This window comes from Eublepharis macularius, chromosome 4, assembly GCF_028583425.1.
Source record: "Eublepharis macularius isolate TG4126 chromosome 4, MPM_Emac_v1.0, whole genome shotgun sequence".
Classification (NCBI taxonomy): domain Eukaryota; kingdom Metazoa; phylum Chordata; class Lepidosauria; order Squamata; family Eublepharidae; genus Eublepharis; species Eublepharis macularius.
Genome location: NC_072793.1, coordinates 169510124 through 169535343, shown reverse-complemented (window position 1 = coordinate 169535343; position 25220 = coordinate 169510124). Strand labels below are relative to the sequence as shown.

The 25220-nt window shown below is 43.3% G+C and overlaps 1 protein-coding gene across 1 annotated transcript in view; it reads left to right on the top strand.

Annotated features, from left to right (window-relative positions):
* Positions 1–18116, top strand: part of LOC129328760 (zinc finger protein 420-like) — a 29542-nt gene extending 11426 nt beyond the window's left edge. Inside the window, exon 4 of the mRNA XM_054978039.1 lies at positions 14553–18116. Coding sequence (XP_054834014.1) covers positions 14553–15995 — 1443 coding nt within the window. The 3' untranslated portion in view covers positions 15996–18116. The remainder of the gene's footprint in view (positions 1–14552) is intronic.
* The last annotated feature ends 7104 nt before the right edge of the window (positions 18117–25220 follow it).

Genomic DNA, 25220 nt, shown 5'->3' with positions numbered 1-25220 from the left:
TGCTTAGAATGTGGAAAGATGTTTAGTGAGAGCCACAGCCTAAACTTACACCACAAGGTTCACACAGGAGTATAGTCATCCAATCCAAGTTCTTGTGTGGAAAACCAGTTGGCTGACCTTTCGTGTTTATGACCGCGATGTGATTTATGGTAACTGCCCTCCCAAGGAACATCTTTCTGCCTAATCTCCTCCTCCTCCTTCATTCCCCTCCTTTTTGTTAGCATCAAAGATATGCATGTAGGATTCTGGGTGAGCAAAACATACGTATTTTTCTGGGTATTCTGTTTTAAGCCTCTCATGTTAATGGATTATTCACCAAGGTGGGGAGATTGATTAATGCCTCATATTACCTTTTATAAAATGATGCATGCTACAATTACCCAGTGAGTAGAACTTTCATTCTGACTATCTGAAAAGTTGTTATATTATGGATTATATTTCTATTCTCCCCCTTGACAACCAGTAACTAATATAATTTATCATTTTATGTATTTTTAGGGCTACAGTATCCCTTGCCTGGAATTTTTTATAGAAATAAATAGCTAATAAATTTACTAAAAATTATGAGTAATTTTAGTAAATTTTCTTCTGTAACAATTTTGTTCGGATCAGCCTTAGGAGGTTCTACAATTTTAGTCAAAAGGAGTGCTGAATAACCCTTCTTGTTTTTCTCATTTTTCTGTCATCTGATTCATAATTTTTGTAAGTTTTATTTTTATTTATTTTATTTATGTCATTTATAGTCTGCCTTTCTCACTGAGACTCGAGGTGGATTACACAGTATGAGCTTAGTACAGTGAAAATAAGGAACATTTCCATAAACAATGCCATAGGGTACATAGTTACAAGTTCGCAAAGACATAGCATTAGCAGGTGAGGTATATGGTTCATAACTCATTAGCAAAGCATCTGTGATCCTCCTCCCTACAGTACAGCCCTCCTATCTGAGTAAAAAGTCATTTTGCATAATTCAGTTTTGTATCATTTGCCAAAAGCCAGGAGAGTGGGCCGCCACAAAGAAAACCCATGTACGGGCTGCTGTTGATTTCTCCACTTGTTGTGTTTCTTCCGATGGCTGTGAAGGCTCAGCTTTAAGCGTATACATCCATATGTAGAGATTTGTATTGTCACAACAGATGTTAGCTGGAAGATTTTGTTCCTCTTTTCAACCAAGAAGGGACAGATGAAAATCCAGCTCATCCTGAGGTAACCAGACCAATAAACCGACCCTGTCTGAGAAATTATTCCCCTCAGATGGAAAGAGCTGCTATTGATCCGCCCTCTGAAGACTAATAATAGCCGCCTGATGGATTCCAGTCAGTTGAACTTACCTGATAGCAGGTGAGAAAAGTCTACAGAAGATGTATAAATATCCACCGAGATCATTGAAATTCCTGAAGACAAAGCATTGTTCTGCGCACGGATTCATGAATAACTTGCTTTGTGTTTTTCTGTTTGCCTTTTGTAATATTTTACCTGTTTCCAGTCCTGGGAGGGGAGGGGTGATGTATTTCAGGTATAAACCACCTGTACATACGTTTTCCTGTATTCTCCAGTCTCTAAGCACATCTCTCCACCTCTGACCAAGATGATCATTTTGCATTGTACCTCTGCATCGTTTGGTGTAGTGGTTAAGAGCGTGGGACACTAATCTGGAGAGCCAGGTTTGATTCCCCTCTCCTCCACTTGAAGCCAGCTGGGTGACCTTGGGCTAGTCACAGCACTCTGGAGCTCTCTCAGCCCCACCCACCTCACAGGGTGTTTGTTGTGGGGATAATAATGACATACTTTGTAAACCACTCTGAGTGGGCCTTAAGTTATCCTGAAGGGCAGTACATAAATACTCCTGCTGGCCCTTCTTTGTAACATCCCTCCTACCTCCTGAATAGGATGTGATGGCTGACAGGCTTTCATTCTCATTTGCATCTGACAAAGTGAGTTTTGATTCATAGATGCTTATACTCTGGAAAATGCTGTCTTTTAAAGGTGCTTCTGGACTTAATTTCTTTTGTTCTCATACCGGCCTACATGACTACCCACCTGAAATTCTCTGCATAACCTTTGTAAGGTTAATAGTTATGTGAGAGTGTGAGCCTGCGAAAGCGGGGAGGGCGGAATATAAATATAATAAATTAAATGAGCCATCAAAGACATTCATTCAAACAATTATTTCTTTGTGACTGACTCTGTGAATGAACATTTAAGATTCTGTATGTAATATGAAACCGCCAAGCTTGATGAACCTCTTATGAATCTCACATGATCATCAATACTCTGCAACTATTATGCACTTGTATTTACAAATAAATTATGTTTTTGGTTAAGTGAAATGCGTGTTTCATCTGGCATACAGGATCCCCTTTTTTAGTTCAAAGCCGCCACCCCCCCAACACTGACCGTTCTTTCATATTCATCGTCTATGTAAATGTATGTTGTATCAGTGGGTAATTTAGTACATCAAGATTCTGTTCCTTATGATCATCCCAAATAGCCTCCTGTGACCAGTGAAATTAAATGTTTAATCATCCAACTAAAATTTGGCGAGGCCCCAGGGTCCGATGGGCTCCCATCTGAATTATAGAAGAAACATTTCGAATGGTGGGCCTCCCCTCCAGCTACCTTCTTCAGTCTTACTGAAATCTGTACTAAGGCCACGATCAGTCCAATTTTTTTAAAAGGTGATCCTCAAATTCCTGGGAACTATTGTCCAATAAGCCTCTTATCAGTTGTGGGCAAACCTTATGCAAGACACCCATTGGACAAGCCCTCTTCTTGGCTGAATGATCAAACAGTTTTGGGTTCATAAGACATTGGTTTCTGCCCTGATTCATAGGAGCTTGACCGTTGTGTTATTCTTGTGCAACTGGCGAAGAAAAATAGAGTGCTGGTGGGAAGAAACTGTTTTCTGCTTTCTTCTGTTCTATCCCCAAAAACCCTCTGAGGAATAGTAAATCTTTGATGGATAAAAGTTTACTGTTTCTTATTCATCAATTATATTCTTTAAGTGGCATGAGATTCTTTCCAGTTGAAGGGTTAGACAGGTATCTTGGCTGCGTATCTTTTCAGCTTATTTATGATCAACCCAGAATGGTGGATGGTCACTTTCTTAAACTTGTCTCCCGTCACTTTCCATTATTGCATTATGCTGATGTTGCTGTAGCTCCTCTTGTCCGCATTTGTGGCTTGTTGTGAATCTAATGTAGTGTCTGTTAACTTTGAAAAATCTAGAATTGTGGTCTTTTCAAAGACCACAACGAAACATTTTTGTTGGAGATTCAAGGGCAATGTTATTGAACAAGCAATATAATAACACCCTGACCTGGACAGCCCAGGTGAGCCTGATCTCGTCATATCTCAAAACCTAAGCAGGGTCGGCCTTGGTTAGCAATTGAATGGGTAACGTCCAATGAAGACCAGGGTTGCAGAGGCAGACAATGGCAAGCCACCTCTGTTAGTCTCTTGCCATGAAAACCCCACCAGGGGTCGCCATAAGTGAATTCTGACTTGAGGGCACTCCCCAGCACCAATATAATAACAATTGAACAGTCCAAAGGAAATCTGCGCTGAATTTGGCCAGTTGTGACATATCTGCAAAAGTGCACGTTCTCAATGATAATGGTAAACCACATGTGCCTGCGGTCATTCGTGTATTTACTGCAAAATCGGTACCTCAGTTACTATACGGGATCCCTATTTTGGTTACTACATTTACAGTGCAATCCTGAGTGGGGGAGCCAAAATTGCTTAGGAAGTGGGGAGCAAGGAGCGAATTAGTCTGTGCCCAAATCTTTTTCCGGTTTGGGAATGCCCCCAGCAGCAGTAGAAACTTATGCCACAAAAATTTAAGATGTAGCCCATCGGTGCCCATTGTAATGGAAACAGTCACCTCCCCCCCCAAGCCTGGCCCCACTCAAGTGGCCCAGTGGCGTGTAGGATGCCAACTACCAGAGAGACCAATCTGCTTATGCTCCCACAGTGAGGAACCCAAACAGTGATTGGTGTGGAGAGGAGGTTGCAATGCCCAACCCTGCCCCCCGCCTTCCCCTGGCAGCGTTTGGGGTACAGGCCAGGTGGCAATGCCCATCTCCCCTTCACTCAGCCGGGATCAGGCACGGATCAGGAGACAATGACCCTCCCCCTTTTACACAGCCAAGATTAGGTGCATAGCAGTGAGCAATGCATGACCCCTATACCTGGCAAGTATCAGGAGCAGAGCAGGAGGCAATGCCCACTCTGCATACCTGGAACCTGGATGGGATCAGGCGTGGAGCAGTGACAATGGGTGCCCCCCTTCACCCAGCCATGATCAAGTATGAAGCAAGAAGCAATTGCCCCCTGCCTTCATCCAGCCAGGATCAGGAGCGTTGCAAATGGCAATGCCTGCCCCTCCTTCACCCGGTTGGGATCAGGTGCAGAGCGGAGGTGATGCCCATCCACCCTTCACCCGGCTAGGATGAGGCACCAAGGAGGAAGAAGAGGCCCGCCTGCCCACCCTCTCTATTTTAGAGCTTGTTTTTTTTCCACAGCAGGTTTTGTTGTTACTATAATATATCAAATTGTGCTACTTCATTTGTATAATTTGTACTAGCAAAAAGTTAATTGTGGGAAAAAATACAACAGGCTCTAGAAAGGGGAGGGGGGCAGGCGGGCATCGCCCCCTGCTCTGCACTGATCCCTGTCGAGTGAAGGTGGTGCATTGCTGCCTGATCTGCACCTGATCGTTGCCGGGTGAAGGGGATCAGTCATTGCCGCCTGCTCCACACCTGATTCCGCACTGGTGAAGAGGGGGCGAGCAATGCCACCTGTTTTGTGCCTGATCTCACTGCGAGAATGGGGGTGGGCATTGCCTTTTTCTCCTTGCCTCATCCTGGCCAGGTGAACTGGGGCGGGTATTGCCACATGCTCCACACCTGATCCCAGCGGAGTGAACGGGGGGTAGGGCATTGCCACATGCTCTACATCTGATCCAGACCTAGTGAAGGAGGATGGGCATTGTCACGTGCTCTGAGTCTGGACCCTGTTGGTTCAAATTGGGGTGGCCATTTCGACCAGCTCCGCATCTGATCCCGGTGAAGTGAAGAGAGGCATTGCCACCTGCTCTGTGTTTGATTCCTGCTATGTGAAGGTAAGCAGACATTGACACCTGCTTCGTTCCTGACTGAGGCCGGGTGAAGGGGTGCAGGCGCTGCCCTCTACTCCAGCCTGATTCCCACTGGAGAAAGAGTTGCAGGCATTGCCACCTTCGTGCCAGATCCTGGCTGGGTGAAGGGCGGCACTGCCACGTGGTCCACACCTGATTTTTCTTTCATGAAGAGGGGACGGATATCACCGATTGCTCAGCACCTGATTTCTGCCTGGTGAAGGAGGTGGGCATTGCCTCCTGATCACAGCCTCCTCCTGGGGAACAAAATAGGGGGGTTAAGTAACAACCTAAAATATATATATTAGAAAGTATTTATTATAAATGTGCACAAATGTAGATTAAAAACAATTTGAAAACATAAGGCCTGAATGGCAGGCTACATGTATATGCTAAAACATCTCAAAGTACAGTTGATGGTATAGTGCAATGACCAACACAAACAGAACAAGGTACAGTAAAAAAACCCAGCCTGACGCATTTTGGCGCTAATGTTCCCTGAACTGGTCTCCTTGCTTATTAAAAATATGATTTTATGATTTATGGGGAAATTAGCTTTGCAAGGAAGACGGCTATGCGAAGAGGGGTAACAGGGGGATCGATTTCACCTTTGTCTACGGGGTCCCAATTTCCCAATAAGCCAAGCGAGTCTGGTATTCAGATCAATCAAATAACCTTTTATTAAAGAGCAACACTTAATGCACCTACACACCAATTACTGGGGGGAAATATCCAAACACACACACAGAGTCCTAGGAAATCAGGTCAGAGAGTTGGAATAGCAGGAGGGGAGGCAATAGAGCTACCTATCTCGAAGAGCAGTTCGGTCCGTAGGGGAGCAGCTTCAAACGCCAGCATCTTCAGCCCAGGAGGAAGTATGGAACAGTGTTTCTGGATCCGGAAAGTAGGCAAGCGTTGTACAGTTTGAATGGGGCTTGAGCTCAGCTCTTACAGGAAAAATGAGCCCTGAGGCAGGGGAGCCTGGCTGGTAGTAAGACCAAGGTTCTAAGGGTCGGTTCCTGGGCTAGACAAAGGATTGATTGCATTAAGCAGCTCGCTGCCGGGGTGTGTGAATGGGTATGCAAAAGTGGCCGGCTAGCTGGAAGAATGTACCGGAGCTCAGTTGATGGTTTTAGGTGGGGATAATAATATCTCAGGAATAACTGTATACACTTACGAATGCTACTTGATCAACTCCATTAATCATGGACTGGAGATGCAATCACGGGAGGAGGAAGAGGAACGTGCTAAGAGGGGTGACTCAGTGAGACCTTTCTTGCTCTGGGCCCCTTCCTCCCGGCGCTTAGGAGGATAGCAAGACCAGTTGCATCACAATACCTCTGCATTCCAATGCGGCATTCCTTCCATCCCTGGTTCCCCAGGGTAGAATCTGGCAACGGTAAACAGAGGTTCTCTGGTGGCTCTGCTGTGGCCATTTTTACTCCAGAGGCTAGCACACTTTTAATATCATAACCATATAAAAACTGATGTTAAAATGGCGGAGGCCAGGCTCACTGCTTACACTAAGGCCTTCCTCAGTGGTCAATTGTAAACAATTTATAATCAAACACACCCACACATATAAAAACCAATCATGAAATGCTCCCGGTGTTTTATCTACAGCTCTAGTATTGTGTGATAAAATACAAATATTGCAGTAAACCCAGGACCGCATTCACACAATGCTCTTCATTTATTGTTGTACTCTGAGACTTGGTTTCCAATGTATAAGGGTATGTTATATCAATCTGCAGTATAGACAGAATGGCCATTTTGACTGTACCTTGGTCTATTTGCGTTGGTCATTGCACTGTACCATTGTCTGTACCTTCTGTGTGTTTGCAGAATTGGCCCGGAAAAAAAGCGCAGAAGCACTCCTGGGGCTTGTAGGTTAGACATGAAGAAAACACAGTTCCTCTCAAGGATCATGGTCAGACCATTAAGGAGAATCTTATGGCACAAGAAGAAAACTCAGAATGGGACACATCTGTTTTTCCTGGAGGAAATTTGATGGGATCCCATTTCTTAAGTCCTTGAGAGGTCTTTCTGTGGATCCAAGGAAGCATCTGGCAGGGGCTCCGTTTCCTTGGAGTCCTGGACAAACACCTCTCCCTCTTTGGGAAAGGAAGGAGCTGTGGCTCAGTGGCGGAGCATCTACTAGCCATGCGGAAGTTACCAGGTTCAAACCTCCAACATCTCCCGTTAAATAGGTAGTTGACAATGTGAAGATTCGGATCCCACAGCACCTTAGAGACCCACTAGATTTCCACGGCATGACTTTTCAAAGTCAAAGCTCACTTTCTCACACACCCTTGACTCTCAAAGTCTCACACCCTGGGAATCAAGTGGGTCCCTAAGGAGCTGCTGGACTGGAATCTTGCTCCTCTGCTACAGACCACCATGGCTACCCATCTGAAACTATCTAAATGGTGGTGGTTGTGGATTTTCCGGGCTGTATAGCCATGGTCTTGGTATTGTAGTTCCTGACCTTTTGCCAGCAGCTGTGACTGGCATCTTCAGAGGTGTAGCACCAAAAGACAGAGATCTCTTAGTCTCACAGTGTGGAAAAGATGTTGGCAGGTCATTTATATCTACTCAGGAGGGGTGGGGTTGGGCTGAGTCATCCTGTAAGAGTTTCCCAGGGTGTGGAATGCTAATGGAGGGAGGCTTCACTTTATCCTGAGGATGTTCTTTTGCATATGGATTGGTGCTTGATATGCTAATCTTCTCTGCAGGGCTATTGTCGGGTATAGAGTATTTTGTTAGTCTGGTGTTTTTCAGGACTGGAAACCACGCTCTATTCATTCTTAAAGTCTCTTATTTCCTGTTGAAATTGTGCTTATGAATTTCAATGGCTTCCCTGTGCAATCTGACAAAGTAATTAGAAGTGTTGTCCAGTATTTTAGTGTCCTGGAATAGGATACTGTGTCCTGTTTGAGTTAGCCTATGTTCAGCCACTGCTGATTTTTCCGGATGGCCAAGTCTGCAGTGTCTTTCATGTTTTTTTATTCTGGTCTGGATGCTACGCTGTGTGGTCCCGATGTAAACTTGTCCACAGCTGCAGGTTATGCAGTACACTCCTGCAGATGTGAGGGGGTCTCTACTGTCTTTTGCTGATCGTAGCATCTGTTGTATTTTTCTGGTGGGTCTGAATACTGATTGAAGGTTATGCTTTTTCATAAGCTTTCCCATCATCAGTGATTCCTTTGATATATGGCAAAAACACTTTTCCTGTGGGAGACTGTTTTTCCTTTGTTATTTGATTTATCCTTGGTTTAACTGCTCTTCTGATTTCATTTCTGGAGTAGCCATTTGCTTGAAGTGCGTAGTTTCGTTGAGAAAGTGCAGTTCACATATCCGTCTTGCATGGTCTACTAATGTTTTTATTATGCCTCTTTTCTGTCGAGGGTGGTGATTGGAGTTTTTGTGTAAGTACCGATCCGTGTGAGTTGGTTTCCTGTAGACCTTGTGACCTACCTGAAAGTTTGCTTTGCGGATGACCAAGGTATCTAGAAATAGAAGTTTCCCCCCTATTGCTTTCTCCATGGTGAATTGTATGTTCAGGTGGATATTGTTGAGGTGGTTTAAAAACTCCATCAATTCTTCCTCACCGTGGCTCCAAATGATAAAGATATCATCCACGAACCGGAACCAGACTGTAAGTTTGTGGGGTGCTGATTCTAGAGCTGTTTTTTCAAAATGTTCCATGTAGAAGTTTGCTATAACTGGGCTGAGAGGGCTTCCCATGGCCACCCCATCCATCTGTTCACAGAATTCGTTATCCCATTGGAAGTAACTGGTTGTCAGACAATGGTGGAATAAGGCTGTTACATCCTCTGGATAAATCTGATTAATAAGTGCAATTGTGTCTCTTACCGGAACTTCAGTAAACAGGGATACAACATCAAAACTGACGAGTATGTCCTGCGGATTGAGTTTCAGAGAACTGATTTTGTTGATGAAATGTGCTGAATCTTTAATGTAAGACGTGGTTTTTCCGATGTGGTCCTGTAGAAGATTGGCCAGATGTTTAGCTAATTCATATGTCAGTGAACCAATGGCACTCATGATGGGTCGGAGTGGGACTGAATCCTTATGAATTTTAGGGAGTCCATATAGTCGTGGTGGCTGTGCTTCCCTCTTGCATAGTTTTCTGTGCGTGTCGGGATGAAGTGAGGAATTTTTGATCAGCACATTTGTTAGCCTGGTGATTTTGCAAGTGGGATCTCGGTTTAGTTTTTTGTAGGTGGAAGGGTCCAGGATTTCCTTAATCTTCCTTTTGTATTCTTCTGTTTTCATGATCACTGTGGCATTGTCAGCTGGTAGAATAATGACGTCTGGATCCGCATTGAGGGTATTGATGGCGTTCCTCTCCTTGCGTGTTATATTGCTGGTGGGAAGCTCTGCCTTTTGTAGAATCCTGTCCGTCTCTCCTCTTATATCCTCAGCTTCCTCTTCAGGTAGATGACGAATGGCAGCTTCTATATTTGCTTATCTAAATGGTGTTCAGGAGCACAAAAGGAACAGCAAGTCCAAAATGTTCACTTGTAAATAATAGGAATAAACTCAAGGGGGTTGCACGAAACTCATTAAAAAGATACGTAAAGGAGAAGCAAACTGGAAGCCTCTGTCTCCAGCCAGGCTCCTTCCTTCGCTTTTGTATTAATAGGCTCTTTTCAGGTATATTTCCCCTTCTCTCATCCATCGGCCTGTTCTTGTCCAAGATCTCCTTGGGGGATCCTAACCTCGCCTTTCCCGCAGATACGCAAGAGCCAAACTCTCCCTCTGCCCAGAGAAAATGAAGGTCCTCCTTGAATCCCTTCGGAGCCCCCTTAAAAGAGGGAGAGAGAAAAAAGATCCCCCAGGCTGAGCTCCCCCGCCCCCTCTCTCCGGTGTTGGAGAATCTGGGCGGGACGCCTGGGGGATCGATAGCGCTTCTGGGAAGTGTAGTTCGCAGGAAGAGCACGCAACAGTAGTCTCATGACAATTTGGGCAGGGAAAATGTCTTCTTCTGTCTCTCCAGAAGTAGGACCTTATAGGAAGCTGCCCCCCACAAGGACCGAAGAGCCATGAAAGCCTTTGATTCTGTTTTCCAGCTTAGGTCATGCGTGTTTCGTAGAACTACACTTCCCAGGAGGCCGTGCGAGAAGCTTCGAGGCCGGGCCTGCGTTTCTTCCTCGAGAGGAGGCAGGAGGGGAGACATGGAGCTTAACGGGGCTTCTCCTCTCCCGCGGCTTCCTCGGATGGAGGGAGACTTCGGCTTTGGCCCGTCTGCGGGCGAGGTGAGTCTGGGGTCTCATAAGCAAATGCCGGGCAAGGACAGGGGCGGGGGCAGAAAAAGCGTGTGAATGGGATGGAGGAGGCAGGGCGGCCCGAGGGAGTGCCGAGAGATCTCTGTGTAACCCCGCAGAGCCACGAAGAACCGTCTCCTAAATGGACTTTCTCAATAGGGGAGACGGGGGTGACCCTAGCCAATAAATGGCAGCTGCCTTGTGGCTGGGGAAGAACTTGGGAGCTCTGACTCTGGAGAGCTTCCACCCTGGAGAACTTGTGGGTCTCTCAGGTGCCGCTGGACTGAAATCCTGCTGTTAATTCGGCCAGTTTACCTTGACAGAGCTGGATGCAAGCTTTACAGTAACACAGAGCTCTTCTTCAGGCAGAAATATTTAAAGAGGAACCGTCCAGTGGAAACACTATTTCTAGGTTTGTTTAACTAGACTTGACCAACAGAAGCCCTGTTCTGTACAATGTTCTAGCTTTCTTGGAGACTTTGAGTATATTCTCCCTGTCGGATGTTGGGTCAGGAAGCCATTTTTCTTGCCATCGGTTTGCTGTATTGCACTCATTTACTCAAACGGCTGGCTGAAGGGATTCTTTCTTTCTTTCTTGAATGCTCAGCAACAAGAATAGATGATCAAGTGGGCGATATTTTCCTCTTTCAGACCTCCGCAGTGTCCTTTGAGGAGGTGGCCGTGTTCTTCACGGAGGAGGAGTGGGATCTGCTCAATCCAGGCCAAAGACAACTCTACTGGGAAGTGATGCAGGACAATTACGAGACTGTGGCTTCTCTGGGTAAGACTCTTTCCCCTTTTCTCCTGAACACAGAATATGGGGTGGCATCTTCCTGTGGCCCTCTGATTTCAGGACAGCTGTTCATTTGCCACAGAGGAAAGAATGGAACTCTCATATCTGGGGAGCCTACAGCTTTTGAAAATGAAAGAGAAATCTGTGGGTGAAGAGGGCTGTGACCAGGAGAGGTGGGAGATATCCACTTAGGTTCATGCTAGCAAATCCCTGAAGCTCCTGCTTCATTCTTGGGTCTTTCTTTTTTTACATGGTGTGGCTCTCTCTAAGTCCTTTGGTTGCATGACTGAGGCCGATGGGAGGAGAAAGGAACTGGTATAGGCAATTACATGAGCAGAGGAGGGGTCCTTGCTCTGTGGCAGAGCTCCTGCTTTACTTGTTGAAAGTCACTGGTTCAATCCATGCCTCTTGGAAAGGGGTTTAGAGAGGAGGGTCTTTGGCTCCACGGCTGGGAAAGGCACTTGACTGAGGCCCTGCAACCATGGAGTGGAATTTGGGGACTTATTGGACCGTTCCAGGCAAAATCATAGCAGAGTGGAAAATGTGAGTCACCTGTGAACTTTGTTTCCACACAACTTTGGTGAGGAAGGAAGGTGCAATGTGGGGTAGGAGAAGCCAGGCAAGAAACGCTTCCACCAGATTCGAAGTGATGAATGAGGATTTTTGAGGCAGAAGTGCTTCTCTTTGTAACATTTCTTCTGTTCCGTGTCCAGCTGAGAGCAATGGGAACTAAGCCAGGCGTGGGCCAGGCCTATATCCTCTTTATCCTCGGGTATCGTTTACTCTCTGAGTATTTAAGGGTCCCAAGATGGATGTGTGGGCAGCTGGACTCCGTTCTCTACTCCCTGTTCTGCATTTCAGAGAAAACTTCTCCGTTAATTTGGAAGAACAATGTGACCTTTGGCCTTCTTCCTCCCACCCCACCTGCCCCTAAGAGGAACACTCCTACCTTTATTTTCTTGGAAAAACACAATGGGGATTCCACATATTGCATTGAAATCTCTGAACAATCAACTCCCACACCCTGCAATTTCTCTTTTTTAAAGAATGTATGAAGAGCCCTGCAGAATCAGTCCAGCAGTCCGTCCAGTCCAGCATCCTGTTCCACACGGTGGCCAACCAAGTGCCCTGGAAGATTAACAAACCGGGCACAGAGGCCGAGGCCTTCTTGAGATGCTGCCTCCTGGTAGTGGAATTCAGGAGTTTAGAGCCTTTGAATATGGAGGTTCCCTTCAGTCACCGTGGCTAGCAGCCATTTACTCATTTCCTACAGGTCTGACCTGCTTACTCCAAACGCCAACTCCGTAGCTTACAGGGGTGATATCTTTTCTACTGAGTTATGCCCGCCAGCGATAGGGAACTGACACTTTCACTGCAAATAGCAGAAGGATCTACTTCATTTATGCCCCATCTTTCTCCCCAGAGGTGACCCAAAGCTACATATTTCTCTTCTATTTTATCCTCAGAACAACCCTGTGAGGTAGGTCTGGCTGAGAGGGTTGTAGTAACGACACGAGACAAGATCTGGATGCAGAGTCTGACCCCCCAACATGGAGGCGAGAGTTTTATTAAGAAGCCCTCTATAGCAACAATTGTAGCAACAGTTACACATTCCAGAACCAGTCACAGCCAACTACGCAAATAAGCTGTGATCAGGCTTTTGTCTTATCTATGAAACATAGCGAGAGGAACACAGTGGACCTTTAAAACATGTAAGAATATTACTTAGAGTGTATGGGAGTATTGTGCTCTGAGAAGGATAAGAGACTTAACTATGCTCAGATGAAACATATTGACACTGCTTTGCTGGTTCCTGGGTGGTGTGCCAATCGACTTCACTTTGGGAAGTACTTAAGGAACATGTGTGCAAACAGTGAGGACCCGTGTGTTTAATACCACGACCTGAAATTAGCAGGAAACATAGTCACAAGTGTATTCCAAATATGGATGAGAAAATGTGAGTACAAGCCTTCATGTGAATTACAAAGTATTATGTTAGTGTGGAGTATGTTTCATTGTGGCTTTTGATATTTGTATTATTGCAGTGGGTGTTTTGGCTGAATTAAATATTGGCTGTGAAGAAGACGTGCCGAAACGAGCATAGTAAGAAGCTGGCGAGCTCGTTGCCAAGTTCCCAGCCAATCTCCTGGTCTATTTAAAGGCATTTTAGCCTTTAGAGCCATTGAACGTGGAACAAATACGCTATCAGGAGGAAACAATAAGGATTGACCTTCTGTTCTTTGCCACAATAGCCATTGGGCTTTGAGAAAATACTTTCTTCATCGACCCGTTTATGGAAGGACTGTGTATCTACCATGTACCTGGATGAACAAATGGACGGAATTATTGTATAATTGTGTCACATATTTATTGTATTGTACATAATTGTCAAATCGCACTGAATACATAGAAATTTATTTGCACACCTTGTAGTGTGACCCTTGGGTTCCAAGTCTTTAGCGTTCTGGTTTGACTTTGGGTGGAACCCGCCCGCTTTTCTGTTTGGCTAGATTCAAATCCTGCCACTCGATTCAAATCCTGTTTTTCTTCTGCAGACCAACACAATTACCCATTTAAAACTTTTTCAATATAATTCAAGGGTTTTTTAAAAAAAGATTTCATTTCCTGTTCTGTCTCCATGTGCTTCCTAAATTAACACTAGAGAACACATTAAGTGTTCCGCAACAAAAGCCAGGAATTCCCTTTCCTCATGTTTCGGTGACCTCTTCAACCTTTACCAAGATATCCTGGCACATGGTTAAAGGTTGCTGAGATTTTTCCAGGATGCCTGGCTCTTGCTGCAAAAATTACCATTCTGTACTGACTGTACCTGCTAACAGGCATTTTTTCCTTTCCTTTTTGATTTGATTTCTGTCTCTCTTTTTCATCTGCAGATGTGTTGGATGTGGCGATTGAGAAGGAACCAGAAAGAGATGAAGATCTGCAGGTAAAAGCGAAATCTGGGGTTCAGGTGGTACCCAAGAGGGAGCAGAGAAGCAAAACGAAAGCAAAACAGAAGCAGAGGAAGAATTTGGTTGCCCATCAGGGTGAGAATATGCCTGAGGTCCCAGCCCAAGATAAAAGCAGGAAGAGAAGGCTTCCAGTTGCAGTGACTTTGAAAGGGTTGATCTGCAAACTCAGAATTAAAAAATATCACAACATTACAACATGCTGGAAAACATATAAATGCTTGGAGTGTGGGAAGAGTTTCCGTCAGAATAGCAGCCTAACTAAACATCACAGGATTCACACAGGAGAGAAGCCATTTAAATGTGTGGATTGTGGGAAGAGCTTTGCTACGAAAGGCCAACTAACAAGTCATCAAAAGGTTCACACAGGGGAGAAGCCGTATAAATGCATGGATTGTGGGAAGAGCTTCGCTCGTACTAGTGACATAATTAATCATCAAAGGGTTCACACAGGGGAGAAACCATATAAATGCATGGATTGTGGGAAAAGCTTCTCTCATAGTAGTCACCTAATTAGCCATAAAAGGGTTCACACAGGGGAGAAACCATATAAATGCTTGGAGTGTGGGAAGAGCTTTGCTCAGAAAGGCAAATTAACAAATCATCAAAAAGTTCACAGGGGGGAAAAGCCATATAAATGTATGGATTGTGGGAAGAGCTTCTCTCGGAGGAGCCAACTAACTAGCCATCAAAGGGTTCACACAGGAGAGAAGCCATATAAATGCTTGGTGTGTGGGCACAGCTTCTCTCATAATAGTACTCTAATTAAACATCAAACGGTTCACACAGAGAAACCATATAAATGCTTGGAGTGTGGGAAGAGCTTTGCTCAGAAAACCCATTTAACAAATCATCAAAAGGTTCACAGGAGGGAGAAGCCATATAAATGCGTGGATTGTGAGAAGAACTTCTCTTGCAGAAGCAGGCTAAATATCCATCAAAGGTTTCACACAGGAGAGAAACCATATAAATGCTTGGAGTGCGGGAAGAGTTTCTTTCTCAATGTTAGTCTAACTAGACATCACAGGATTCACACAGGGGAGAAACCATATAAATGCTTGGAGTGTGGGAAGAGTTTTGCTCAGAAAACGCATTTAAAAAATCATCAAAACGTTCACAGGACGGAGAAGCCATATAAATGCATGGATTGTGGGAAGAGCTTTTCCTGTAGAAGTGAGCTAACTATCCATCAACGGTTTCACACAGGGGAGAAACAATATAAATGCTTGGAGTGTGGGAAGAGCTTTGCTCAGAAAGTCAAATTAACAAATCATCAAAAGGTTCACAGGGGGGGAAAGCTGTATAAATGCATGGATTGTGGGGAGAGCTTCTCTCGGAGGAGCCAACTAACTAGCCATCAAAGGGTTCACACAGGGGAGAAGCCATATAAATGCTTGGTGTGTGGGCACAGCTTCTCTCATAATAGTACTCTAATTAAACACCAAACGGTTCACACAGGGGAGAAACCATATAAATGCTTGGAGTGTGGGAAAAGTTTCTCTGAGAATGGCACCCTAACTAAACATCACAGGATTCACACAGAGGAGAAACCATATAAATGCTTGGAGTGTGGGAACAGCTTCTCTCTTAATAGTGCTCTAATTGATCATCAAAAGGCTCACACGTGGGAGAAGCCGTATAAATGCTTGGAGTGTGGGATTAGCTTCTTTCTGAATGGCTCACTCATTAGACATCAAAAGGTTCACGCAGGGGAGAAGCTATATAAATGCTTAGAATGTGGAAAGATGTTTAGTGAGAGCCACAGCCTAAACTTACACCACAAGGTTCACACAGGAGTATAGCCATCTCATCCAAGTTCTTGTGTGGAAAACCAGTTAGAGGGGCTGACCTTTCATGCTTATGACCGTGATGTGATTTATGGTAACTGCCCTCACCAGGAACATCTTTCTGCCTAATTTCCTCCTCCTCCTTCATTCCCCTCCGTTCTTATTGTTAGCATCAAATATATGCATGGAGGACTCTGGGTGAGCAAAACATATGTATTTTTCTCTGTATTCTGTTTAAGCCTCTCATGTTAATGGATTATTCACCAAGGTGGGGAGATTGATTAATGCCTCATGTTACCTTTTATAAAATGACGAGTGCTACAGTTTTCCAGTGAGTAGAACTTTCATTCTGACTATCTGAAAAGTTGTTATATTGTGGATTATATTTCTATTCCCCCCCTTGATGACCAGTAAGTAATATAATTTATCATCTTCTGTATTTTTAGGTCTACAGTAACCCTTTCCTGGAAATTTTTATAGAAATAAATAGCTAATAAATTTACTAAAAATTATCAGTAATTTTAATAAATTTTCTTCTGTAACAATTTTGTTCGGATCAGCCTTATGCGGTTCTACACTTTTAGTCCAAAGGAGCGCTGAATAACCCTTCCTGTTTTTTCATTTTTCTGTCATCTGATTCATAATTTTTGTCAGTTTTATTTTTATTTATTTTATTTATTTATTTCATTTATAGTCTGCCTTTCTCACTGAGACTCAAGGCGGATTACACAGTATGAGATTAGTACAGTCAATATCAGGAACATTTCCATAAACAATGCCGTAGGGTACATAGTTGCAACTTCATAAAGACATAACATTAGCAGGTGAGGTCTATGGTGCATAACTCATTAGGAAAGTATCTGAGATCCTCCTCCCTACACTACAGCCCTCCTATCTGAGTAAAAAGTCTTTTTGCATTTTGCATCCTTTGAAAGCCAGGAGAGTGGGCCATCACAAAGAAAGCCCATCTTTGGGCTGCGGTTGACTTCGCTATTTGTTGTGTTTCTTCCTATGGCTGTGAAGGTTTAAAGTGTATACATCCAAATGTAAAGATTTGTATTGTTACAGCAGATGTTAGCTGGAAGCTTTTGTTCCTCTTTTTAACCAAGAGGAGACAGGTGAAAATGTAGCTCATCTTGTGGTAATCAGACCAACCAGACCAATTAATCTACCCTGTCTCAGAAATTATTCTCCTCAGACAGCGTTTTTTTTCTGGGAAAAGAGGTGGCGGATCTCTCAAGAGGGAAATGAGGAAGAAACACATGAGATTCTTAAAATCATATTATTTGCAAGCACTATTGCCGAGTATTTTCAAGAGGTACCGGAACTCCGTTCCCCAGCGTTCCCCCTGAAAAAAAGCCCAGCCATCAGATGGAAAGAGCGGGTATGGATCCACCATCTGAAGGTGAATAATAGGTGCCTGATGGATTCCAGTCAGTTGAACTTACCTGATAGCAAGTGAGAAAAGTCTACAGAAGATGTATAAATACCCAACGAGATCATTGGAAATTCCTGAAGGCAAAGCATTGTCCTGTGAATGGATTACTGAATACCTTGCTTTGTGTTTTTCTGTTTTGCATTTTGTAATATTTTACCTGTTTCCAGTCCTGGGAGGGGAGGGGTGATGTATTTCAGATACAAACCACCTGTACTTTTGTTTTCCTGTATTCTCCAGTCTCTAAGCACATCTCTCCACCTCTGGTCAAGATGATCATTTTGCATTGTAATTCTGAATTGTTACCCTGGCTGGCCCTTCTTGGCAACATCCCTCCCGCCTCCTGAATAGGATGTGATGGCTGATGGGTCTTCATTCTGATTTGCATCTGACAAAGGGAGTTTTGATTCATAGATGCTTATACTCTGGAAAATGTTGTCTTTTAAAGGTGCTTAATATTTTTTGTTCTAATACCGGTCAACAGGACAACCCACCTGAAATTCTCTCTTTTACCTTTGTAAGATTAATAGTTATGTGAGAGTGTAATGAGACATCAAAGCCATTCATTCAATCAATTATTTCTTTGTGACTGACTCTGTGAATGAACGTTTAGGATTCTATATGTAATAGGAAACCACCAAGCTTGCTGAACCTCTTATGAATCTCACATGATCATCAATACTCTGCAACTATTATGCATTTGTATTTACAAATAAATTATGTTTTTGGTAAAGCAAAATGCGTCTTTTATCTAGCATACAGGATCCCTTTTTTAAACTCAAAGCCGCCACCCCCCAACACTGACCGTTCTGTTATCTTTACCATCTATGTAAATGTATTTTATGTTGTATCAGTGGATAATTTAGTACAAGAAGATTCTGTTCCTTATGAACATCTCGAACAGCCTCCTGTGTCCAGTGAAATTAAATGTTTAATCATCCAACTAAAGATTGGGGAGGCCCCAGAGCCAGATGGGCTAATGATCAACCCAGAACGGTGGATGGTCACTTTCCTAAACTTGGCTCCCGTCACATTCCATTATTGCGTTATGCTGATGTTGCTGTAGCTCCTCTTGTCTGCATTTGTGGCTTGTTGTGAATCTAATGTAGTGTCTGTTAACTTTGAAAAATCTAGAATTGTCTTTTCGAAGACTACAACGAAACATTTTTGTTGGAGATTCAAGGGCAATGTTATTGAACAGGCAATGTAATAACACCCTGAACTGGATAGCTCAAGTTAACCTCATCTCATCAGATCTCAAAACCTAATCAGGGTCGGCCTTGGTTAGCAATTGAATGGGTAACCTCCAATGAAGACCAGGGTTGCAGAGGCATGCAATGGCAAGCCACCTCTGTTAGTCTCTTGCCATGAAAACCCCACCAGGGGTCACCATAAGTGAACTCTGACTTGAGGGCACTCTCCAGCAACAATATAATAACAGTTGAACAGTCCAACAGAAATCTGTGCTTAATTTGGCCATTTGTGACATGTCTGCAAAATGTGCACATTGTCTTTTTAAAAAAAATTATTTTATTACAGCAAACGACAAGCAAAGGTTCACATAAAGAGACAAAAACATAAAAATAAACAAATAAACAAGAACATAGAGGGAGACATACCTTTTAAACATTTTACAGATTTTTTTTCTTGTTACTTAATAACTCTTCCGTAATACCCATATCTTAACTAAACATAACTTCGACATTACTGAGAATAAATATCTGCATTTTCCTGCTTACTTTATCTTATCATTTGTTGCCAACCTTCTAACTCTAATTTTCAAATCCACAGATCATTAGTTCTGACTTCTCTTTCATATACAGAAAGTCCATGAAAGGTTTCCAGATCTTCACAAAATTTGCTGTCGTTTTGTCCGTCAGCAGTTCTGTTAATTTTGCCATTTCCGCAATCTCCAACATCTTTACTAGCCAATCATCTACTGTTGGCAATTTATTCGATTTCCAGTATTGTGCATAAATTATTCTTGCAGCCGTTGTCATATATCTAATCAAAATTCTAAATTCATTTTCTATTGAAATATCCAATAAACTCAATAGACACAATTCTGGCTTTAGTTGTAGGTTGCTCTTTAATATTTTTTGCATTGTTAGATGTAGTTGTTTCCAATATTTTTTAGCAACCAGGCAGGACTACCACATATGGTAGAAGGAACTCTCCTTTCTTTGACACTTCCAACATTTGTTTAACACCCCCTTAAACATCTTAACTAATTTTTGTGGGGTCATGTACCACCTATACATCATTTTATAGAAGTTGTCTTACAAGTTATAACAATGTAAATTTTAGACCGTAATTCCACATTTTCTCCCATTGCTCCATATGGATATTATATCCAAAGTTTTTAGCCCATTTAACCATACAGTCCTTCACTTGTTCTTCTTCTAGTTCGATTTTTAGCATAAATTTATACATAGATATTAAGTGACCTTTTTTACATAACTCTTTTTCAAATGTACTTATAGTTTCCTCCATACCATACATTTTAAGGTCATTTTTAAACCTTTCTTATAGTTGCATATACACAAACCACTGACAGTCAAAGGCTTTCTCAATTCCTCTCTAGAATGCATTTTTATCTCCCCTTGTGAAAAATTACATAGATCGTAATATGTTAACCACTTATCTTTATATACTATTTCCCTTTTAAATAATGCCTCATGTGGTGAAAGCCATAATGGTGTTTTTATTGTTATTCTTGCCTTGAATTTATTCCAAATTCGTATCAGGGCTTGATGTATGATATGGTTCTTAAAATCTAAATTTATGTTGATCTTATTGTACCACAGGTATCCATGCCACCCATATCTTAGGCAGCCCCAGCAACAGGGTTTCTTGCACCGGAGGCAAGCCTCGCGCGTACACTCTGCGCGCGCGTCCCCCAGACTGCGTGATGATATCACATGATGACGTCATCACACAGTGCCGGCACGTGGGTGGCTGGAGCAGAGTGAGGAGGCTGCCCGCGCGCCGCGCGCCACCCCAGCTTCCTATCGATCCTTGCCGGTGGCTGCTGTGCCTGTCAGGGGGCAGGCGGCGGTGGCGGCGGCAGCGGCGCAGGGCGAGCGCCCGTGGCGCAGGACACGCACCTCCACCCCCAGCACCCCCTCTGGCGCCCCCTCCGGCGCCTGGCACCTGCAGCCCCTGCCTCACCGCCTCAACAGTGGTGCCGGCCCTGATCTTAGGTCATGTCCTTCTAATTCCAGGAGTCTCCTATTCTTTAACTTTATCTAGTCTTTAACCAAACTAAACAGGCAGCTGCATAATATAGTTTTAGATCTGCAGCCCCAATCACCTCTTTCCTTTGCATCTTGCAAAAGCTTTTGTTTAATATGTGTTTTTTTCCTTTGCCATAAAAACTTCATTATATCTCTTTGCCATAACTCTAATTGCTTATCAGAGCTTAAAATTGGGATTGTCTGAAACAAAAACAACAGTCTTGGCAGAACATTCATTTTAATAACAGAAATTCTTCCTAACAATGATAATTGTAATTTCTCCTATCTTTCTAGGTCTTTTTAAATTTCATTCCATACCTTTACATAGTTGTTTTGGAACAACATCATATTTTTATTTGTCAGTATTATCCCTAAGCATTTAACCTTTTTTTCAGTTGTAAATTCTGTTTTTCCCGTCAGTTGGCTTTTCTCTTTTTCCTGCATATTCATCGTTAGCATCTTTGTTTTTCCTTTATTGACTTTAAAACCTGCTACTTCACCAAATTCCTTTAGTTTGTACATTAATACCTCTATTCCCTCTAGCGGATTTTTTAAGGTGAAGACCAGGTTGTCTGCAAATGGTCTTAGTTTATACGATTCTTTTTTAACTTTAATACCTTCGATCTTACTTTCCTCTCTAATGGCTCTATTTAGCACCTCTAGTACCATATAAACAAAAGGGGCGACAGTGGGCAACCTTGTCTTGTTCCCATTTCGCATATGTTGGTTAATTCTCCATTAACTATTATTCAGGCCTTTTGTATATTATAAATAGCTCTCACACAGTTAATAAAATTATCTCCAAAGTGCATTTCTTCCAGGACTTTTATCATAAATTTCCAGGGTATATTGTCGAACACTATTATTTCATAATAGCTGTGTGGAATCCAAAGGCTGGTCCTCTGACGGGTTATCTAGATCCTCATGTGACCCGTTTCATATAATCTTTTGTCAGAGAGCACACTGTACTAAAATTCAAAAGTAATAGTCAATAAATACATTATCTGTTAAAAAACATGGTTAAAAAATACAAGCAAGATATATTACTCACGTTAAAAATCTATCAAACTTATTCATAAGTACTTATTCACAAAAACCATTCAATAATGCTGTGTATCCAGTAACAAGCTTAATGTATCCAGCCACTCCACGCCCAAATATGCTAACAATCACCTCTTAAAGGGAATTTTGTTTACAAATAAATGCATTCAACACCATCAATATTCAGCCCAGAAAACATGAATAATCATTGGCAATGTTTAAGCCTCCTGGAATCAAGCTGTTAAACTTAAAAATCCAGGATGTTTCTTTTCTCCTAAGCTCCTTTGTTATGTTCTCCAAAGCTTTCTGTTCCGTTTTATATAAGATTGTAAATTTCATGTCTGTCTCTTTATGACCATAATCACTATAGTGCTGCACCAAAGGTGCCTCCTGGACCTTATTTTTCATTCGGGACTGGTGTTCGCCTAAGCGAACTCTTATGGAACGCGCAGTGCTGCCCACATACAAGAGACCACATGGGCACTTTAAAAGGTATACTACATGTTCAGAGTTGCAATTCACAAAAACTTTCGGCACCCTGATGTTAAGTTCCTGCAATTCATTTTCATTCATAATTAATTGATATTGTTTACACCTACCACATTTATGTAAACCCTTGGGGAGGAATGAGTTTAAATTATCCATTTTTAACCGTATATCCGAATGTCTAATCATATCTTTAATATTACATGTTCTTCTATAGGCTATTAAGGGATATTCTTGGCAACCCGGGATCTCACTAATCAATGGCCAATATTCCAAAATAGCCTGACGAATCTGGTTTGCTTTTGTACTATAATCCAAAACACAGACGGTATGTTTGGTTTTGGTGTGTTCCCTATTTTGAAACAACTCCTTCCTGTTTATGTTATTTGCCCGTTGTCTGGCACTCTCTAGGACCCTGTTGGGATATCCTCGCTTTCTAAAGTCTGTCATCATGTGGCTACTCTCGGTCTCAAAGTCAATCTGATTAGTAGAGTTTCTCTTCGCTCTAAGTAATTGCCCAAATGGCAAATTAGTTCTTAGGTGAACTAATGATGAAACAAACCGTAATGTAACAAGGAATTCTTATCTGTATCCTTTTTGTATGGACCAACCTTTGGATTTCACACAGCCGTTATGAAATAACAAACAAGAAGAAATGAAATAATACACAACAAGAGTTGACTTTATTTCACTGGAATTTCTCACTCACTATTGGACTGTTGCTATCCAGGACCTGTGAAATAGAACATGCTGAGTTGTTACCATTCACTTGCACTTTAATAATTAATTGTGCAATGAATTTACGTAGCAATTTGTAGCATCAGCACTTTATTAATCTGTGGTACCTGTATTTTAGCAACCGTATTAATGGTTTTCCGTATGTGAATTGTAGAATCAGTTTTATGAATTGTTGTTTTAATGTATACGTGTTTTACTGTGTAATTTTATTTATGTATTAAATAAACTTTTGTGGTTGTTGTTAGGCACATCACATGGTTTTTGCTGGTATTAGGAGTGGAGCAGGTGGCAGTGCCCATCCCCCATCTTAACACAGCGGATATTAGGAGTGTAACAGATAGCAATGCCCATCCCCACCGTAACCCAGCTGGTATTAGGAGTGGAGCAGGTGGCAATGCCCACCCCTGCCTTAACCCAGATGGTATTAGGAGTGGAGCAGGTGGCTATGCCCTCCCCCACCTTAACCCGGCTGGTATTAGGAGTGAAGTAGGTGGCAATGGCCACCCCCGCCTTATCACAACTGGCATTAGGAGTAGAGCAGGTGGCAATGCCCACCCCCTTCACCAAGCTGGGATCAGGAGTGGAACAGGTGCCATTTCCCACCCAGCACCTTCACCTGGGTGGGATCATGCACAGGCAATTCCTTTCTTCCCTTCACTCAGACGGGATAAGAAGTGGAGCTGGTGACACTGCTCACCCCCTTCAGCCTACTGGAATAAGGCACTGAGCACATGGCAGTGCCCACCCCATCTTCACCCTGTTGGAATCAGGTGCCAAGGAGGCAGCAATCTCCTCCCCCCCTTCAACCTGCCAGAATCAGGAACAGAGAAGATGGCAATGCTTACACCCCCTTCACCCAGCTAGGATCAGGCTTGGAGTAGGCAGCAATGCCTGCCCCCCTTGCACATAGCAAAGCCCACTGCCCGCCTTCACCTATCTGGATCAGGCGAAGAGCAGGAAGTAATGCCCGCTCCTCCATTCACCCAGCAGGGAACAGGCTCAAAGCAGGCAGCAATGCCTGCCCCCCTTCACCCAGCCATAACCAGGCGCAGAGCAGAAGGCAATGCCTGTTTTCCCTTCACCTGGCTGGGATCAGGAGCGGAGCAGGTGCCAGTGCCAGACCCCCTTTACCCGACCTGTATCAGACATGCAGCAGGTAGCAAAGCCCACCGCCCCTTCACGTTGCTGAGATCAGTTGTGGAGCAGCTGACAATGTCCACCGCCTTCCTTCATTGGCCAGGATCAGTGACAGAGGAGGAAATGCCTGCCTATCCGTTCTCCCCTTTCTAGAGCCCATTGTATTTTTTTCCCACAACAGGCTTTGTTTCTAGTCTAAAATAAGATCATCCCTCCCTTGGTTTATCAGGATAATGTTTGTGAAAAGCTTCTATGAGTCTTTTAGCTTTTTCATCTTTAGATTGAATCCACTCATTCTGACTCTGGTCAAAGTACTTCACTGAATGAGGTAAAACAATTTTCCTCTTTTCCATTTTGAGTCCAACTCTGCTTCTACTTCATAATGAGGTTGTCCATCCACCATGAGGGCGGCGGGGGAGGAACTCCAGATTTCGGGTGCCAAGTGTCTGCCTCTGGGGCTTCCTTCAGTAAGCTGAAGTGGAATACTGGGTGTATATATCTTAAATTCTTTGGCAAGTCTAGTTTAACTGCCACTCCATTTATTACTTCAAGAATTGTATAAGGTCCGATGTACTTCCATCCCAACTTTTTGCTCCGTTGTTCCCCTTTGAGATTTTTTGTGGACACATAAACCTCATATCCAGGTCTTCATGAAAGACACTGCAGACTTGGACAACCCGAAAAATCAGCAGTGGCTGAACATAGCCTAACTCAAACAGGGCACAGTATCTTATTCCAGGACACCAAAATACTGGACAACACTTCCAACTACCTTGTCAGACTGCACAGGGAAGCCATTGAAATTCACAAGCATAAGCAAAACTTCAACAGGTTAAGAAGAAACCTTAAGAATGAACAGAGCATGGTTTCCAGTTCTGAAAAACACCAGGCTAACAAAACATTCTATACCCGACAATAGCCCTGCAGAGAAGATTAGCACATCAAGCACCAATGCATATGCAAAAGAACCTCCTCAGGATACAGTGAAGCCTCCCGCCATTAGCATTCCACACCCTGGGAAACTCTTACAGGATGACTCAGCTCAACCCCACCCCTCCTGAGTAGATACTGTGACACTGAGAGATCTCTGTCTTTTGGTGCTACACCTCTGAAGATGCCAGCCACAGCTGCTGGCGAAACGTCAGGAACTACAATGCCAAGACCACG